At 39.4% G+C, this 21,123-nt stretch overlaps 1 protein-coding gene across 3 annotated transcripts in view; it reads right to left on the reverse strand.

Annotated features, from left to right (window-relative positions):
• LOC131819907 (S-adenosyl-L-methionine-dependent tRNA 4-demethylwyosine synthase TYW1-like) overlaps positions 1-21,123 on the reverse strand; it is a 201,359-nt gene that overhangs the window by 108,216 nt on the left and 72,020 nt on the right. For 2 of the 3 annotated variants that reach the window (XM_059155321.1, XM_059155323.1), the window contains exons 10-11: positions 17,881-17,999; positions 16,360-16,467 (exon numbers count right to left, since the gene is read on the reverse strand). In XM_059155321.1, the coding sequence (XP_059011304.1) occupies positions 16,360-16,467; positions 17,881-17,999 (227 nt within the window). The remainder of the gene's footprint in view (positions 1-16,359; positions 16,468-17,880; positions 18,000-21,123) is intronic. The other variant, XM_059155322.1, reaches the window with a different exon arrangement.

Below are 21,123 nucleotides of genomic sequence, written 5' to 3' on the forward strand. Positions count from 1 at the left end.
ACAAACAAACAAAAAACTTGGAGACTGGTACAAATAAGCCAACAAAAACACAAAGTTTTCTTTCTTTTTTTTTTTTTTAAAGATTTTATTTATTTATCAGAGAGGGAGAGGGGGAGAGAGTGAGCACAGGCAGACAGAGTGGCAGGCAGAGGCAGAGGGAGAAGCAGGCTCCCTGCCAAGCAAGGAGCCCGATGTGGGACTCGATCCCAGGACGCTGGGATCATGACCTGAGCCGAAGGCAGCTGCTTAACCAACTGAGCCACCCAGGCGTCCCCAAAGTTTTCTTTCTTAACAAAGTTTTCTTTCTTTCTTTCCCTTAAGGGAAAAAAGTGACACAGTGTCCAAGAGCTGGGGGACAACAACAATAGGCCCAAGATACACATACCTGGAATCCCAGAAGGAAAGCAGAGATAAAGAAGCAGAAGAAATAGTCGAAAAACAATCGCTAACAGTTTCTCACAGATAATGAAAAACCACCACAGATCCAAGAAGCTCACAGAACCACCAGGACATTTTAAAAATAAAAAACAACCTAAAAATGCCATATCCAAATGATGAAAACAAAAGATATTGAAAAAATCTTTAAGTTAGAGGGGAAAAAAGACACATTACATGAGAACAGAGATTAAAAATTACATGTGACAACTCATCAGAAAACAGCTGAAACTGCAACGACACATCCAAGAAGCGTGTCTAACAGAAACAAAACTCATCAACCAGAATTCTACACCCAGTGAGAGTATCTTTCAGAAACGGAAAATTTTGCACCCCAAATCCAAGAGACTTCCTTCTCAACAACGTACATACAAGAGATGTTAAAAGAGAACTGGTCAAACTAAAGAAAGTAGATAGAAACCTGAATCTGGGGGCGCCTGGGTGGCTCAGTGGGTTAAGCCTTTGCCTTCGGCTCAGGTCATGATCTCGGGGTCCTGGGATCAAGCCCCGCATCGGGCTCTCTGCTCGGCAGGGAGCCTGCTTCTCCCTCTCTCTCTGCCTGCCTCTCTGCCTGCTTGCAGTCTCTCTCTGTGTCAAATAAATAAATAAATAAATAAAACTAAAAGGAAACCTGAATCTGTACAAAGAAATAATGAGCACTGGGAAAGGGGGAGGAAAAGGAAAAGATATTTACCTTTTTTACCTTTAATTGCCCTAAAAATAACTGACAGTGTAAGTAAAAAAGAATAATGATGTACTGTGTGTTCATAACTTATGTAAAAGTTGTACCAACAAAAGCCCAAGATGGTCGAGGGGAATAAGAAACGCTGCTGTAAAATCCTGACACTACACACGCCGTGGTGTGTCATCTGAAGACTTGGTTGACTGAGGATGTGCACTCTAAACCCCAGGAGAATCTCTAAAATACTTTAAAGGTTTATAAAGAATAAGTCAAGACTGGGCATAAAATAAAACCATTTAAAATACTCAATTAACAAGAGAGCAGGCAGGACAATGAAAAAACAACAAATGTAAAATTTCATCAAACCATACTGACAATCACTTTCAACACGAGTTAAAGGATAGTATCAGGTTAAAACATAAGACCTGAAGAAAAAAAAAATGGGGGTGCCTGGGTGCTCAGTCAGTAAAGCGTCTGACTCTTGGTTTTGGCTCAGGTCATGCTCAGCGTTGTGAGACCAAGCCTCACGTCAGGCTCCATGCTCAGCCTGGAGCTGGCTTGGGGATTCTCTCTCTTGCTCCTTTCCCCACTCCCTTTCTCTTTCTCTCTAATAAACAAATAAATAAATCTGAAAACACACACACACACACACACACACACACACACCCTTGGACCTGACTATATGGGACCAGCATCACTGAAATACAAAAACCACATTAAGATGTTATGAAGAAAAGTACAGACCTACACCTCCCATGAGCAGACAGAAACCTAAAGAAGTGCAACAGATAAAGACCCAGGCAAACTGGATGAGTGAAAAGGAAAATGTGTCACAACCAGGTAATTTCTCCCGGCAACAGCAAAGCTGGTTCAGCAGGCAACAATCAATCACTCCACAGAAGCATCTAATAAAATTCAACATCCACTCGTGACAAAAACTTGCAGCAAATTAAAAATAAAAGGGAATTTCTTTAATTTTATGAAGGGGATTAAAAAAAACCAAAAACCCTCACAGCTAATGCCAGACTTAATGGTGAAAGAAGGGATGTCTTCCTCTAAATATCTGAAACATCGTAAGAAAGTCCTTTCTACTACTCCTGGATAACGTGTAAATCCTAGTCAGTGAAATGAAGCCAGAAAAGGGAATAAAACTTTCTTTTCACAAATGACATGTTTATCTACATAAAAATTCAAAAGAATCTACAAAAAACAGACTGGAACTCATGAGAACTAGTAAGGGAGCCTACCAAATGCCTAAGATACGTGATCGACACACAAAAATCTGTCTTTATTACACGTAAGAATGTGTGGTACTGGCCAAAGAGAGACTCCCAGATCAACAAGACAAATGAAACCAGAAACGCACCCAACGTGTGTTACCAACTGAGTTCTGACAAAGGCGCAAAGGCCATTCAATGGAGAAAGAATAATCCGTTCGATAAATGGTGCTAGAACAAGCGATATCCAAAAGCTAGAACGAAAACAAAACAAAAACAAATAACTTCTGGCCCTACGTTGAACGTCCTCAGGAATAAGACAAACTGACAGCGTGCACGCCCCGGTAGGTCTGATGTACTGAGAACACTACTGCCTCACACAAAATACCCATAATCTCATTCTAATTATGAAAAGATATCAAATAGATAATGAAATGATATATCAAAAGTATATCAAATATATAACAAAAATATATCAAATATAAATTGAGGAACCTTCTCCAAAATACCTGACGTATTTTTCAAAAGTGCCAAAACCATGAAAACAAGGAGAATTAAGGGACTGCCACAGGCTGGAGAAGACAGACACAGCAACTCGAGGATACTAGAGTGGATCCTCGAACCATTTAGAAAGAACAGTAATGGCAAATCTGGCAAAATCTCAACGTCTCCAGTTTCATTAATAGTATTTTATCTGTTGCAATTGATAAGAAATGTTAATTTCTTGGACGTCACAACTGCCCCATCATCGGGGAAGGTATTAGCACTACAGGAAGGCGAATGAAGGGTATACCAGAAGTCACCACACAACCTGTCGCATAAGGAAAGGTTTTCTTCCCTTGCAACACTAACCCTCGTTGAAAACACAGGAAAGAAGGACTCATACTTAATACTGATTCACAACTTGATATAATTTGTGTCCAAAATAGGTAATAAAAATGCAAAACATTTGTACAGTGGAGTACTAATTACACAGCCAGCTACAATAACAAAAAAAGACACCTCTCTTGACAAGCACTGAGTAATGTATGAAATTGCTGAATCACTTGGGGCATCTGGTGACTGCCGGATAAGCCTCTGACTCTTGATTTCGGCTCAGGTCATGATCTCAGGGTTGTGAGATCAAGTCCCACTACAGGCTTCATGCTGGGTATAGTGGCCTGCTTAAATTCTCTTTCTCCTTCTCCTTCTGCCCCCGCCCCCATGATCACACTCTAAAAAAATTGTTGAATCATTATACTGTACACATGAAACTCATACAATACTATACATTCATTATACTTCAATTTTTAAAAAGAAAAAAATTATATTTAAAAAAATTAAACCCAACTTGACTATGTTCTTTTGTCGTTTTTTGATGCATCGTTGTTTCATTGTTCTTCGATGCTGGGCTCTGGGTTTTTTGTTTGTTTCTTTGTTTGGTTGTTTTGTTTTAGGAGGGAGGGGGAAAGTACCTGGAGTGGGGGCCATGTAGTGCAGGCAGAGGGAGAGACAGAATCTTAAGGAGGCTCCCCCTCAGCACGGAGCCCCACACAGGGCTCGATCTCACCACCCTGACATCATGATCTGAGCTGAGATCAGGAGTCCCACACTTAACCAACTGCGGCACTCTGGTGCCCCGGACTCCGTATTTTAATGTACTGTTCAGGATTTTACACCAGTAAATGAGTGAAACTGCACTGAAATCTTTGTTTTCCAAGCTGTTCTCTGGGCTGGTATCAAGGTTATAGTAGTTTCTTAAAATTATTTTACAAGTGTTCCTTTTCCCTTTGCTTCCTGGAGAACTCCTTTTCCTTGAATGTTTGCTAGAACTTACTTGTAGAACCATCTACGTCTGGTTTCTTTCTGATAATGGTTTGTAACTACTCATTCCATTACTACAGTGATTACAGAAGTACTCAGAATGACATTCTTCTTCAATTACTTTTGAAAATCTAAATTTACAAGGAATTTAGAGAATGGGAGCAGGCTAGTGATTTCCAGGACTAGGAGCTGGGAGGACCAAGGAGCAGGCGCAGCCTCAAGAGGAAGGAAAAGGAAAAGGTCTGTATTTTGATTGTGGTTTTAGATACGCAGTTCTAAACAGATGATACAATTGTACAGAACTACACACACACACCCATCACACAAATGAGTGCATTTAAAACTGGTAAAATCTGAAGAAACTCCACAGATGTATTAAAATAAATAAATTTACAAAGAATTTTATTTTTCCAAATTTTCAAATATTGATTAGCTAATAAATTGATGAATATTAACTAATGAAAAGATTAAATCCTTGAGACATCTATAATAACAAATATCATCTTTCATTAGTTAATATTATTTATTCCCTCTCTCCTTTTTTGATCTTATACAAATAATTTCAGATAAAACTTCTAACAATTTCAATTATATCTGATTGATAATATTGCCATACACAATACCACCTAATCACCAGTTCTTTAAGATTTTGTTCTTCAGATCCATTTATTTGCTGTTTATCTTCTACCAGAGCAAAAAGAGGACGTCAAAAAATTAAGGGGAACAGTTTAAGTTCATTTGCCTTAAAACAAACAACAAAGCATAACCAGATCAAAAAAATTAAAAAACAACAGAGTGAAAAGGTAACCTGTGAAAGGTGCAGATATTTACAAACTAGATAAGGGGTTAATATCCAAGATATACATAGGATCCCATTAACTCAACAGCAAATAATATTAATAATAACTCAATTTTAAAATGGCCAAAGGACTTGACATTTGTCCAAAGAAGACCTACAAATGACCAACAGGTATATCAAAAGATGCTCAGTATCATGAATAACCAGGAAAAACAAAGCAAAATCACAGTAAGACATCATCTCATACCACTGCTATGGCCATTATCAGAAAAAATAATAAAAATAAAATAAAACAAAATAATACACATTGGCAAGCATATGGAGACATTAGAATCCTCATGCATTATTAGAAATGAAAAATGGTGTTACCACTATGGAAAGTAGTCTGGAAGTTTCTAAAAATAATTTAAAAGAGAAAATCATATGACACAGCAATTCCACTTCTGTGTCTTCTACAAAAGACTTAAAACCAGAATCCCAAAGAGAGACGTCCACTCCCATGTTCACTGCAGTACATGTGAGTAAAGAGAATGCGGTAGGTACATGCAATGGAATACTATTCGCCTTAAAAAAGAAGGAGATCCTGCCGTGCGTGTGTGACATACGGATTAGCCTGGGGACATCATGCTGAAACGAAACGAGCCGCGGGAAGACAGACACCGCATGACAGCACCCAGCACCCAGACGGAGTCTACAGAAGAGGCAAACACACAGAGGCAGACAGCAGGATGGTGGCTGCCAGGGGCTAGAGGAGGCGCAAACGGGAAATTGCTTTTTAACAAATACAAAGTTTCAGTTATGTTGGATTCAGGTTCCAGAGAGCTGCTGGACCATATGACAGGAACCATACCGTATTGTACACGTAACATTCTGTGACGAGAGCCGATCTCATGTTAGGTGTTCTTACCACAGCAATAATAGTGATAAAATACTACTTTGGAGCAAAATTATATGACAATCCTCTTACATACAGAGAAGGAGGAAATTTTTGTGGAAGACACAGACCTTAGTAATGACTTTAAAGACAAAGGCCCTTTAAACATATTTCTTTCCTGCTCTCCAAACAGTGATTTAATTTGGCAGATTAAGAGCTGGTTCTGAATCCACACGCACTTTGAGATGAACAGATCTCTCAAAGTGGGAGCAAAAAGAGCAAGACACAGAATACTGTACGGCATCCTGCTGCTTGTATGTGCGTGTGAACAAAGACACGCACACCCACAAACCCATGCGCAGGTGTGTGGCGTATCTCCGAAAGCTTAAGTGAGGAGAAGACAAGAATGAAAAGAAGACAACTGTCACGGTGTTATACATTTCGCATTTTCACTATATGCAAGGGTGACCTTTCAAACTACATTTAAAATATATTTTTAAAACTTATGTTTACTACTCAAGCAAAATGTTTTTTTTTTTAACTTTCTATGATGAGTGGAAATGTCACTTTCTTTTTTCTTTTTTTAATTAGTTAATTTGTCAGCGAGAGAGAGAGAGAGCGCACATGAGAGAGAGAGAGAGCGCACATGAGCGCGCGAGAAAGCGAGAAAGCACAAGCAGGGGCAGCAGCAGCTGAGGCAGAGGGAGGAGCAGGCTCCCCGCGGAGCAGGGAGCCTGATGCCGGACTTGATCCCAGGACCCTGGAATCATGACCGAGCAGAAGGCAGATGTTTAACCAAGTGAGCCACCCAGCTTGAGCCACTCAAGCAAAATCTGTTTTAACAGCCTTATTGAAATATAATTTACATACCATAAAATTTCATGTAAGGTGTACAATCCAGTAGCTTTCAGTATATTCACAGAGCTGTGCATCCATCACTACGAGTCAATGTTAGAGTATTTTTGTCATTCCCCAAAAGAAATCCTGCTCCTCTCAGCTGTCACTTTTCAATCCACACATCCACCCAGGCCCCAAGCAACCACTGACCTACTTCCTGTCTCTACAGGTTTCTCTAGACTAGGTATTTTAAGGAAATACGACCATACTATTTATGTTTTTTTGTGATGGGCTTCTTTGACTTAGCGGCCCGTTTTCAAGGTTCATCATGTCATACTATGCACTATTTCATTCCTTTTTATTTCCAAATAGTATTCCACGGGTTGGATATTCTGTTCATTCATTCATTCATCAGTTGAGGAGTACTTCACTTATTTCCAACTTGGCACTACTATTGTTTTTAAAGATTTTATTTATTTATTTATTTGACACAGAGAGAGAGATCACAAGTAGGCAGAGAGTCAGGCAGAGGGGTAAGGGGAAGCAGGCTCCCTGCTGAGCAGAGAGCCGGATGCAGGGCTTGATCCCAGGACCCCGAGATCATGACTTGAGCTGAAGCAGAGGCTTTAACACACTGAGCTACCCAGGCACCTCCCAACTTGGGACTATTATTACCTTCTCATGTGTTTATTGGACATCTGTATATCTTCTCTGGAAAACTCTGTTCAGATCCTTTGCCCATTTTTGTAATCAGGTTATTTGTTCAAGACACATAAAACTCTGAATTTGAAATTTCAAAGTACAAAATTTTCACTTACATGACCAGAAAACAGGAGACAAACTGGTAAATCTGGGCTATCTATACACATAGCACTCAACAGCTCCTGAAAATTAATAGAGTAATAATATTTTATCTATCTATAACCATCTGCTACGCATATTATCCAAATAAAGCTACAGAAATTCATTAGGGAAAACTCACATCTGCACATCATACGGCAGTTTGAAGAGCTTTCACATGCATCATCTCCCCCAAGCAATTAAGCCTCAGAGCAACCTTGAAAGGAAGGTGTTGTTTTATTTTACAGTTAGGAAACTGAGGATCAGAGGCTATTTTTAAGAACCTGTAAAATGAAATAAAGATAAATAAAACATTCACATAAGCATCTAAGTCTATTTCTCTGGGCCTTTTCTAACATGTGTATTAAATTATTTGTAACTGAGACAGATGGTGAATTCTAATCTTAAAGTTAGTGTATTAGTACTTCTTTGTCAGAAGCTATGGTTAGTGAAATCTCTCCACTTACTTTTCTCTAAAATCTCATTAATGACTTCATTAAGTATATCATTTGCTTTTTAAAAACTGGGTAGGGGTACCTGGGTGGTCAGTCAGTTAAGTGTCTGAGTCTTGGTTTTGGCTCGGGTCACATAGAATCTGCTTGAGATTTTTCTCTCCCTCTCCCTTTTGTCCCTCCTGCTCATTCTCTCTCTCTCTCTCTCTCCCTCTCTCTCTCTCTCAAATAAATAAATAAATATTCAAAAAATTAAAATTAAAATTAACACCTGGGTTAATTTAGTGCCTCGGAAACTGAAGGACTGCCTACTGGCTGTAAACAGGTAACACAAGCAAGGGGTACCACCCACTAAATCCCATTCTTTTGAATCTTGGCCTTCAAAAAAAACAGAAACAAAAGCAAACACACACACAACGACTCATGTCGAGAATCTCAGGGAGGGTTTAGAATAGACTGTAAAACGTGATGTAGCAAGAACTGGGACACAAAGCCCCTGATTCCTTCTCCTTCGAGCTAGGTGCTATGTGATCCGATACGTCAGTCCGCATGCTCCCACGGCTTTTGTTTGGCAAATGTTCATCCTACAATATTTTAAGTTTCATAAGCACAGACTCTATGACTAATGACATCACATCGCCGCAGTCCTTCTGACTGGAAAAGTCCCTCTGGCCCACTGCATACAGGACTTTTCAGTGGCCGCACAACTGACATTTTGGACTGGATAATTCTTTGTTGTAGAGGTTTTCCTGTGTATTCTAAGATATTTAAGAGCACTGCTGACCTCTGCCTACTTGATGCCAGAAATACCGCCCTCAGCTTTAACAATCAAAAATGCTTCCAGACATTGTCAAATGGCCAAGGTTTCCCCACAGAGTGAAAAATAGCAATTTTGCTCCAGTTGAAAACCACTGATTTAACAGGATGTCCAAAGAGATATTTTTCAGGTCTGCTTGTTTGTTTTTTCCTATAGCCCTGGATAACTAGAAAAGAAAATACATGCATTCCCTTTAATAGGAGACGAAAATTTAATATAAGAAGATGGTATTACGGCTATATTCTTTCTTAAAAGGTCTTTTTTAAAAATATTATCTATCAACTTAAGTATGTACAGACAGAACAATATCATGGCTGGGATCTGCATCAAAATAGAACCAGGGTAGACAAATGGAACACAACAGGCTTTTGATCATTATACTATTCATCCATCTATATTAAAAAAAACTCTGTAGTCATAGTTTTAAAAGAAGGAACTCCACACAGATCTCAGTAGATAAGTAAACAACCTGCTGCTGACTACACCAAAGCCTTACAGTTCAAGAAAACAACAGTTAGCTGAACGCCTGGAAAGAAATGCTCGGAGAGGGCGCCTGGGTGGTTCAGTTGGTTGAGCAGCTGCCTTTGGCTCAGGTCATGATCCTGGACTTCCAGGATCGAGTCCTGCATCGGGCTCCTAGCTTCTTGGGGAGTCTGCTTCTCCCTCTGACCTTCTCCTCTCTCATGCTCTCTCTCACTCATTCTCTCTCCAATAAATAAATAAAATCTTTAGAAAAGAAAAGAAATGCTTGGAGGAAGAGCGCCGGGTGAGTCAAAGCACTGAAAAGCATCCCATACACCGGGGAAGAAAGCCTACTGCACACCCAGACAGAATCCATGCTAAGAAAAGCCCTGAGAAGACACTAAACTTTCACCCACAACTGATTTTCACGCTCAGCACAAATAGGAAGTGAAGACAAAGGCAGAGCTGGCAATAGCGTGGCCAAGTTTTGAAGGAATGCCCCCAACACACAGTCAATCTGCAAAGACTGGGAAAGGGCTTTTATTCCTCTTTTTTTCTTTCACTCCAGGTGCTCAAGGAGATCTCTATCAACACATTCCCTGGCCACTAAAACACAGGCTTCACAGGTAATACCCAAGACAGTACAGAGTCTGTACGAAAATGGTCTCGAAAACTCATTGAGCAAACAACTAAAATCCAGAGCAAGCAACAAAAACAAACCTGAACAATGGGAAGAACCTGATTTCCAGAGTTAACACATCATAATCTCCAAGATGTGCAGTGCTCAAGAAAATGTCACAAAGCATATGAAGAAGCAAGAAAAGTATGGCCTATTCACAGGAGAAAATAATAAAAACTGTCCCTGAAGAAGCACAAACATCACACTTAAATTGCTAGAAAAAGACTAAGTCGACTGTCTTAAACATGGTCAAAGAGCTGAAGGAAACCAAGTAAAATGTCTGAACAAACACAGAATGTCAATTAAGAGATGAAAACAATTAAAAAAAAAGAAACCAAATTTCAGAACTAAAAAGTAAAATAACTGAAATGAAAAATTCACGAGAGGGTTGCAACAGCAGACTGAGCAGGCTTTGAGAAGAATCAGTAAGCTTGAAGATGTGTCCATCACCCAGTCTGAGGAGCAGGAAAAGGAAAAGTGCATGTGCTTTATAGACCTGTGCGACACCATCCAAGAATATCAACATATGTTGAATGGAAGTCCCAAGAGGAAACAGAGAAAGGGGCACAAAGAATACACAAAGAAATAATGGTTTAAAACTTTAAAAACTTCCCAAATTATATAAAAGACATTAATTTACACATCCAACAAGCTCAATGAACTCAAGCAGAATAAATTCAAAGAGATCCAAACCAAGACGCATTATAGCCAAACTGCTAAAAGACAAAGCCTTCAAGAATCCTGAAGGAAGCAAGAGAAGAATTCATCACATACCAGGGATCCTCAGTAAGAGTAACAGCCCATTTCTCAGCAGAAACCATGTAGGTCAAGAAGTAGTGAGATAACATATTTAAAATGCTAAAAGGAAAAACAATGTCAACCAAGAATTCCGTATCTAGCAAAACTATTTGTCAAAACCGAAGGAAAAACAATGTCAATCAAGAATTCTGTATCTAGCAAAACTATTCATCAAAGCTGAAGGAAACACAAGGCATGTCCAGAAGAAGCAAAGCTGAGCGAGTCCAGCACGAATGGACCTGCACTATGAGAAAAGCTAAAAGCAGCCCTGTTAAGCAGAAAGGAAGGGACACTAGATAGACTTGCAGCACCACACAAAGAAACACAGAACGTAAAGCTTGTCACAAATACAAAAAAAGTCTGTATAGCTGAACTTTTTGGACTCTAGCACCTCTTTTTTCCCTATACAATTAAAAAAACAAAAGTATAAAACTAAAATCATAAATCTGTTAATAAGCCTACGATGCATGAAGCTGTGACCTGTGACAACACGAAGGAGAAGGAATGAAGCTTTGTATGACCGGTTTTTGAATCCTGCTGAACCAAAGGCGGTCTTTGTTCAAAATAAAGTCCATCCTCATTATTTGCTTATGCCATATTTGCAAAATTACCTACTTCCTAAAATTTATCTGAAACCCCAAAATCAATACTTTAGTGTCAATATTTATGGTCATTCATGGTCATTCACAAAGCAGCAAAAAAATCTGAGTCTAGTACATACATCCCAAATGAGGTCAAACAACACAATGTTCTCTTCGCCTTCTTGTTTAAGCTTTTATACTGCAAATGATGCTCTTTTGGCAGTCAACTTCATGTCCCACTTTTTGCATTCTGTGCTTTTTCTTAGCGATGTTGCTATTTAAAACAGCTCCCAAGCGCAGGGCTAAAGTGCAGTGTAGTGTTCTGAATCACAAGAAACTACAATGTGCCTTGAGGGAAAATATCTGTGTTAGATAAGCTTCATTCAGGCATGAATTACAATGCTGTTGGCCATAAGTTCAATGCTAATGAATCAAAAGTATATGTAAAATAAGGCATCTTTACACAGAAACACAGAGAACAAAGTTAAATACTGAGAAGATGGCAAATACGTTGTGACAAGAGGACTCCAAGAACTTAACCCTTTATCCCCCTAAAAGTCAGTTTAGTATTTGCTAATGCAGCATTCGTGCAACTTCACAGAACTGTATACATCCACAGATAAAGAAAATTAAATGTAGACTCTTGTAAATTTAAGAGGTTAGTTTTAATCCCCAGAGGAATAACCACCAAGAAAATAACTAAAACATGTATTAGAAAGGGAAACAATAATGGAGTCAAATTGTACATAACCAAAAAACAAACACAAAAGAAGACAGTAATAAGGTGTACAAAATAAAAGATATAAAATTTACAAAAACAAAGAGCAAAATGTGAATGGATTAAATTATCTACATTAAAAGCCAGAGATTGGCAGAATGAATTTTAAAAAAATCCAACAATATACTGCCTAAGAGATTCACTTCAGATCCAAAGACACAGACAGACGTGAAAGGAAGAAAAACATTTAATGCAAATAGTAATCAAAAAAGACTTGACATAGCTATACTCATATAACACAAAACAGATGTTAAGTCAAAAACCATCAGGAAAGAAAAAGAAGAACATTATATATTGATAAACAGATCAATCCATCAAGAAGATATTAACAATTATAAGTACATACATACTTAAAAAAAGAGCACCAAAATACATGAAACAAAAATTTATAAGCAAAAAGAAAAATACAGTTCTATATTAATAATTATAAAATTCAAAAACCTTATTTTAAATAACAGAACTGGGCAGAAGATCAAAAAAGGAATAGTGTATTTGAACATTATGATAAACCAATAATACCTATGACATATACAAAACAAAACACCCCCCCCAAAACATACACATTTTTTTCAATTGTACATAGATCATTTTCTAGGATGCACCCTATGTTAGGCCATAAAACAAGTGTCAATAAATTCTCAAAGACTGAAATCATACAAAATATTATCTTCAATCACAATGGAATAAAAGCAGAAAGAAAAAACAGAAAGAAAACTGAAAAACCAACAGATAAGTGAAAATTAAGCAACAGTTCTAAACAACCAGAGGATCACAGGGAAATTACAAAATACTACAGATGAACAGAATTTTGCTAAAACAGTGCTCAGAGAGAAATCTGTACTTGTAAACACTCACATGAAAAAAAATCAATAACCTACCTACACACCATAAATACTAAAAATGAGAAGGAAACTAGGCTCAAGGCAGCAAAAGGAAGGATATGACAAAAATCAGAATAGAAACAAATGAAACTTGAGAACAGAAAAATATAAGAGAAAAATAATGAACCCAAAAGCTGGTTCTTGCAAAGATCAACACCAATAAACACTTACCTAGATTGAGCAAAAAAAAAAAAGAAAGAAAAGAAAGAAGATTCAAATCAGTAAACTCAGAAATGAAGCAATCTTACAGAAATAAAGGATCATGATAATACTATAAACAACTATATGCCAATAAATTAGATAAACTAGATGAAATGAACAAATTCCTAGAAACATACAAATTCCCAAACTGACGCAAGTAGCAATGGAAAATCTTAACCAAATTATGACAAGTAATTGAATCAGTATTCAAAACCTCTCTACAAAGAAAAGCCCCAAAACAGGCTTCACTGGTGAATTCCTGTAATCATTTTAAGAATCAATACCAATTCTTCCCAAACTTCCAAAAACGTAAGAGAAGGGAACATTTCCTAACTCATTCTATAAGATTAGCAATATCCTAATGCCAAAGCCAGATAAATCCATCCTACGATAAATTTATTTCTCACAAAGGTGTGAGTCTGTAATTCTGAAGTCGTTCACATGCACATAACTACGGCTGAAGTTACTATGTTGTAGATGATGAGGGCCAGGCTGGGTTCCTGACTGTCCAAGAAAAAAGTTACCAAAAAGCACAAAAGGAGTAATAGAATGAACTCTATGTTTGCTGATGGGAGTGGAAGATACTAGTAAAAACTCTCAGTTGTGTATTTTAACATACACCGAGAGATACATACACATTTTCTACTTCTATCTGCTGAGAGGCCCTGGAAGCACTAATACCCCAATATAAAGGAGCGTATCAGCACCCAAATTTCAGAGTCTAAGTATCATTCTTCAGTAAGAGGAACTAGAGCTCCTTAGAAAAGTGGCTGACCCCAAAGCTGGGCAGGAAAAACACAAGCTGGACCTGGAGCCTCTTCTGGAATCAGATAATACCAAGTGTTTGTTGTAAATGCAAGAAAAGACACGGAAGCCGACACGGAAGCCGACCCAACAGAGCTACTAATGGCCAAAGCTAGAAAAATATGAGCAATGAAGTAAATAAACAACAGTACTGGATTTTCTTGAGTCCAAACTAATATAATAATAAATTTTAAAATGAGGGAGAAATGAGTCTTCCTTAAAGAAGCAGTCCAATTATTAAATGTAAAAAAAAAAAAAACAGTGGAACACCAAAGTAATAATTTGTAATAATCCACCAATGAATGAAAAATTTAGTGAGCAAATGCTTAAAGAGAAACAGCATATTTGCATAGACTCCAAGTACCTTCCCAAATATTTATTAATTACCCAAAGGGGAAAAATTTTAAGGCGTAACTTTACACTTGAAAGCCTAGCAGACACCCTCTTAATCCAATGATAAAAGCTAACACCACTGCAACAGGACAGAATGTTATCATGTATCCCTTGAATAGGACCTGCTGAGAAGGTCACATCACCCCTATGGTAGTTTCCCAAAATCCATAACTTCGCTCTAACCACGAGAAAACATTAGACAAGATTTGTGACCAGGAGTCTTCCAAGGTGTTGAGGTTATGAAAAACAAGGACAGACTGAAGAACTGTGACGGACGACAGAAAACTAAAGAGATATAACGACTATATGTGATGAGGGATCCCAAACTGCATCCTGGAAGAAAAAGTGTATTAGTGGGAAAACAAATGAAACTCAAAGTTTCTAGTTTAATTAGTAGCACTGCATCAATGTTAATTTCTTTTTGATTATTTCTGATAATTGTTTTGATAACTGTTCCACAGTTAATGTTAATGGCCATAGTTAATGCTCCCTAATTAACATTAGGGAAAGTTAGGTGAAAAATATACAGAAACTCTACTATCTTTGTAAGTCTTCTGTATATCCAGAATTATTTCAAAACAAAAAGTTTATGCCTGTAAGAATTTAATGACAGAGCAAGAGTCTTATATTTAAAAAAATAAAAACAGGATAAAAAACAGAAAGTAGAGAATGATTTCAACCATGTTGTTGAAAACATAAGACTCGGGGGGGGAATAAAGAGAAAGAAAGCGAATGCTCCAAGGCATTAACAGTGATTTGTCTGGATTCTGGAATTACAGAGAGTTGTTTCTCTTTATATTTTATACTTTCTAGTATTTTCTAAAAGTTTCTATAGCAAGCATGGATAACTTTTATGATCAATGATATAAAACCATTTTTAAAAAAAGAATTACAGCTCTTGTACCAATACGATAAATTAAAAAAAGAATTATAGCTCTTGTACCAATACGATAAATGAAGAAATGGCATAGACTGGCAGGTATTAAATCATTTTGTTTGCTAAAGGGTGAAATATTAAGAATGTAAAACAAGGGTGCCTGGGTGGCTCAGTGGGTTGAGCCTCTGCCTTTGGCTAAGGTCATGATCCAGGGTCCTGGGATCGAGCCCCGCATCAGGCTCTCTGCTCAGCGGGGAACCTGCTTTCCCCTCTCTCTCTCTCTGTCTGCCTCTCTGCCTAGTTGTGATTTCTGCCTGTCAAATAAATAAATAAAATCTTGAAAGAAAGAAAGAAAGAAAGAAAGAAAGAAAGAAAGAAAGAAAGAAAGAAAATGTAAAACAGAATTCGGCATACAAGTGGATACAGTGAGTTAGAGAAAGTAGAGCTTTTCAGCCTAAGCCACTGGACAGCTAATGGTGCCTTAACAAAACCAGAGGAGGAGGTTCACAGACGGCACAATGAACCCCACTGTGGAAGGACCTGGGGATCAGCGGGAAGAAAATATCCAACAGGCAACTGCAAACAGAGCATGAAAACTCGGAAAGGAGACCAGGGTCAGAGACAAAGAATACAAAAGTGGCTCGGTCAGTTCAGCGTCCAACTCTTGATTTTGGCTCAAGATCCCAGGGCTGTGAGACAGAGCCCTGCAGCCAGCTCTGGCAGAGCCTGTCTCGAAGATTCTCGCGCGTCCTGTCTCTCCCCGTCTCTCCTCCCCCGGGCCGGCCGACCCTGCACCCAGCTTGCAAGTTCTCTCTCTTAAAAAAACAAAACAAAACAAAAAACAAGAATATAAAGCTGTCAATCTACAGGTATTTAATGAACACATAGAGATGGTTCACTTCTCCTAACACTATAATGCAGAGCAGTAAAAGAAAGCCAAGGACGAAATCAGAGAGAATTAGGCAGAGAATGAGCCAAAGAGCTAAAGAGGAAATTAAAAAGGAACTGACAAAGGACTGGGAGAAAATACTAAAGAGACTGGTGTGTCTGATAAGGGGTTAATACCCAAAATATATAAAGAATTCATACAACTCAACACCAGGAAGCAAATAATCTGATTTAAAATGGGCAAAGAACCTAAAGAGATACTTTTCAGAAGAGGACATCCAGATGGCCAACAGACACATGAAAAGACGCTCAGCGTCACCAGTCATGAAGGAAATGCGCATCAAAACCACATGAGCTATCACCGAACACCTGTCAGAACAGAACAAAAAAGACAAGAAATAACAAGTGTTGGCAAGGGTATGGAGAAAAAGAATGCCTGGTGCACAGCTGATGGGAATATAAGTTGGTACAGTCACAGTGGAAAACAGTATGGAGGTTACCTGAAAAATTATAAACAGAATAACCATATGATCCCGTAATTCCATTCCTGGGCATTTATTTACACAAAAAGAAGTATGTACCGCTGTTTACTACAGCATCATTTATAGTAACCGTGATATGGAAGCAGCCCAAGTGTCCCCTAATAGATGAACAGATAAAGAAGATGTGGTACGTGTGTGCAATGCACTATTACTCAGACACAAAAAGAATGAGTCACTACCGTGTGTGACTATTTGGTTGGACCTAGAGGGTATTACGCTACATGCAATCATGCAATAAGGCAGACAGACACAGACAAATGTACCATATGATTCCACTTATATTTGTAATCTAAAAACAAATGAATACACAAAGAAACAAAGAGAATCAGAAATATAAACTATAAAAACAGAGAAATGATGGTTACCAGAAGGGGACGGGGATGGGAGATGGCAAAATGCGTGAGGGGTGGTGAGAGATACCGGCTTCCAGTTACTGAATAAATACATCATAGGAATAAAAGGTAGAGGGGTGCCTGAGTGGCTCAGTGGGGTAAAGCCTCTGCCTTCCGCTCAGGTCATGGTCCCAGGATCCTGGGATCGAGCCCCAAATCGGGTTCTCTGCTCAGCGGGGAGTCTGCTTCCTCTTCTCTCTCTCTGCCTATCTCCTCTGCCTACTTGTGAGCTCTGTCTGTCCAATAAGTAAATAAAAATCTTTTTAAAATATTTTTTAAAAAAAGAAGAAGAAAAGGTAGAGAACAGGGCATACCGCCCAGGGTAATGTCACAGTGTCGTACGGTAACAGATGGGAGCTGCCGTCAGGGGGAGCGCAGCGTAGGGCGTAAACTTGTTGAATCACTATGCTGCACATCTGAAACTATCATGTATGTCAACTATATTCAAATTTAAAAATTTTTTTAAAATAATTAACTAATCAAAATCTAGGGAATGTAGCTGAAGAAGTACTTAGATGAAAATTTTTGATTAAAGACTTATAGAAGACTAATATTACTAAGTTAACAATCTAAGCTATAAAAAGAAGAGGGGGCAAAAAAAATAGTAGTAGATTACTGAACAAGAAAACAAAGATAATGCAGAGGATTCATGAAAGACAAAAAATCGGCAAACCCCTGATAAAACTAATCAAGGAAAAACAACCAAATGCGACTGTATTAGGAATGAAGACGGGGGTTAATTATAGAGACAGCAGAGCTTCAGGTAAATTTGCATGCCATGCTGAACAGAAATGGATTATTACAGAAGGTCACATATTTGGTCACCACAGCCATTCATTTTCACTTACCGCCAACAGAAGACACATTTATTTGCACAGGCCAAGCTTGGGGTAGTTTCCATGCAACGGTGGCTCTCGATGCCGTAGAACGTATGTTTATAGCAACCTCCTCTCCCCCGGAGCATCGACTGCGAAAGTGAAAAAACAAATGATAATCTGGATAAAATCCTCAAGGCAAGGAAACAGAACACCAAGTACATCATATTTAAGAAAGAAATGTGCCTTTCATAACCATAAATACCCCTACTGGTATCGGCATGACGCAGAAAATTAACATTCCAGTGTTTTGATGATGCTTTGGGTTTTGATGGTCCTTTAAGTTTTCTAAAACCCAGTGAAATCAACTATGATTCATTAACTCTGAAAGATCTACAGAGAAGGCCACTGATGCCTGCACTTTCAAATCCATTCAACTGCCTCAGATAATGTTAGTCCAATAATCCAGAAAACCAAGGGGTAGGTATGACAGGCTCCAAGAAGACGGCCACAGCACGCACGCGAAAGGGTGTCTCTGCTTCGAGTAAGGGAGGTGGGCAAGGGCATGCACCCTGAAGTACAGTCTGTGTCAACTGAAGGGCAGAACTTGAACATACTGAGACCGTTAAGGGGACCAGCAGCATGAACGTGAAAGACATATTTTTCCCCAAAAGGACACTATTTAATACATGAGTCGTAAAACCACGGTGAGTGTAGTAAGAATTAAAAGTTGAGGAAATAGTGCAGGTCAACTTAGGGTTAGAATCACGAGATATTACCAAGCTTTCTGAGGTCTCATCAGAAAGCTCCATCTAGAAATTCTGCAAGACAGGCTGGATTTCGTAAGAGCGAAATCTGGGGGGAAGCTATGCAAATAAGGTTATGGTGACTTGGGTCCCATTAGCGGAGGAAAGAGGCAGGGTGCTAAGGAGGTATGTGATGCTGACTCAGGTCAGCTGCGACTGAGGCATGACTGAATCATCAACAGGAACAAACGAGATGCGAGGAGCCTGTGTGTGTGCGTGCGTGTGTGTGTGTGCGTGTGTGTGTGTGTGTGTGTGATATATATATATATATCAGTGTGCTAACATTATAATGCTATCCACAATGAAAGAAAATTACCAAAAAATCTACCAGCTTGATTACTATGTTGGTCGACCACAAAGTCTTATTTTTTGCCCTGATCAAAAAGGTTCCCTTGTCCATCTCACTTGGTACTTATATAAAGAAAAGTAAGAAAAAATACCGTTCAAGATAACTACAAATTCTCTTTCAACTTCCCAATAAAATATCCAAAAGGCAAACAAAACATTCAAATCCTGCAAACAGCACCGGAAACTAAAAATAAAAGTCTTCCAAATGCCAAAGTCAGAGGGAAACCAGCACTGAAGGAGAAACGAAGTTGAAGACCTGAAGATTCCAGTATTACTGAGAAGGTGATGAACCTCGAGGACGGGTGTTGAATGTACAAGAATGAGTAAGACCGAGCCCCCAACCATGATCCAGTACGAGGAAATGTCAAGTAAAGAGGCAAAATGGGGGGCACCTGGGTGGCTCCGTGGGTTAAAGCCTCTGCCTTCAGCTCAGGTCATGGCCTCAGGGTCCTGGGATCGAGTCCCGCATCAGGCTCTCTGCTCAGCAGGGAGCCTGCTCCGCCCACCACCCCCGTCTGCCTCTCTGCCTACTTGTGATCTCTGTCTGTCAAATAAATAAATAAAATCTTAAAAAAAAAAAAAAGAGGTAAAATGGGTACTGCTTTGACAATAGGGTATTTGAATCAATCAAGAGTCTCCTGCAAACAACAGAAACTGACTGTGGCTGAAAAGAAAAGGGATTTATTAATAGGACCCCACAGCTCACGGAATCTTTAGAAAGGCAGGAATAAGGCCGGCTGGCAGGACCAGGCCTCCATCCCTCAGACGCCATCACTCTCGGGACACATCACGGCACCAGCCCTGAAAAGCAGAGGCTGCTGCCATGAGCCCAAGCACGAGGTGTCCCTGTCCCAGGTCCTCCTCCTCCTCACTCACCTCACACTCCAAGTCTCAAGCAAAGGCAAGCACCACCCTAAATGATCCTGTTACACCCACTGCCAGCCCGAGACACCAGGCAACAGTGTCTCTCGTCCTCGGCTTCTTAAGCAGGCAGTGGGTCCTTGCGCTCAACAAAGCTAATGTCACAGAATTCCCCAAACACGAAAAGATCCAGATGCTGGACGAGCAGAGAAGAGCCAAGTGTCCATCATGGTGTCACTGGAGCCCGAGAGATGGACGCCGAGCCAGCTGGCCGTGCAGGAGCGGAGAGAACGTCCCAGAGGGGTGCTGTGCACACTGAATACCGGAGGGCTATGAGGATAAAGGGTCAGAGGCATATGAGAAGAAGGACGACACGCTGCTCTTTCTAAAACTGTTTTCTCGGGCGCCTGGGTGGCTCAGTGGGTTAAACGTCTGCCTTCAGCTCAGGTCGTGATCCCAGGGTCCTAGAACCTGCTTCCTCCTTCTCTCTCTGCCTGCCTCTCTGCCTACTCCTGATCTCTGTCTGTCAAATGAATAAATACAATCTTTTAAAAATAAAATACCTATTTTTTCTATAAGTTTTTATAGCTTTAGTTTAGTTCATGATCCATTTTCAGTTAATTTTCATGTAAGAGGTGAAGTTTATCTTTTCAGAGATTTTATTTTTATTTATTTGACACAGAGAGAGAGGGAGGGAGGCACAAGCAGGGGGAGCAGAGGGAGAGGGAGAAGCAGGCTCCCGCTGAGCAGGCATCACAGTAAGCTTTAACATCAAGGTGTGTGATTCCTCCCACTTTATTTCTCTTCCTCAACACTGCTAAAGCTATTTTAGGGCCAGGACCACTCCCCGCAAATTTGAGAGCAAGTCTGTCTATTTCTACAGAACCCTCACCGGGATTCTGGTGGGAACTGCATGGCACGTAGAGATCAGTCTGGGGGAAGGTGACAGTTTCCCGTACTGTCTTCTAACCTATCAACACCTACGGAGATTTACATTTAGATTCCCATGCACATGTACACGCATTCAGATTCTCATCGATTTCTGCTTTGTTCTCTTTCTGCGTTTCCGGGGTAAGCACTTGCTGCTGTAAACCTCCCTCGGACCCCTGCCTGACTCACCCCCCACATCCGGTTTTTCTGTACTGTCATTTGCCTGTATGTATTTTTCCATTTCCTTTGCAAGTTCTTCTGTGGCCCAGGGCTTTCAGAGATGCACTGTTTAATTTCCAAAGAGATTTTCTTTTTGTTTCTATTATTCATT

The sequence above is a fragment of the Mustela lutreola genome, chromosome 17 (genome assembly GCF_030435805.1).
Source record: "Mustela lutreola isolate mMusLut2 chromosome 17, mMusLut2.pri, whole genome shotgun sequence".
NCBI lineage: Eukaryota > Metazoa > Chordata > Mammalia > Carnivora > Mustelidae > Mustela > Mustela lutreola.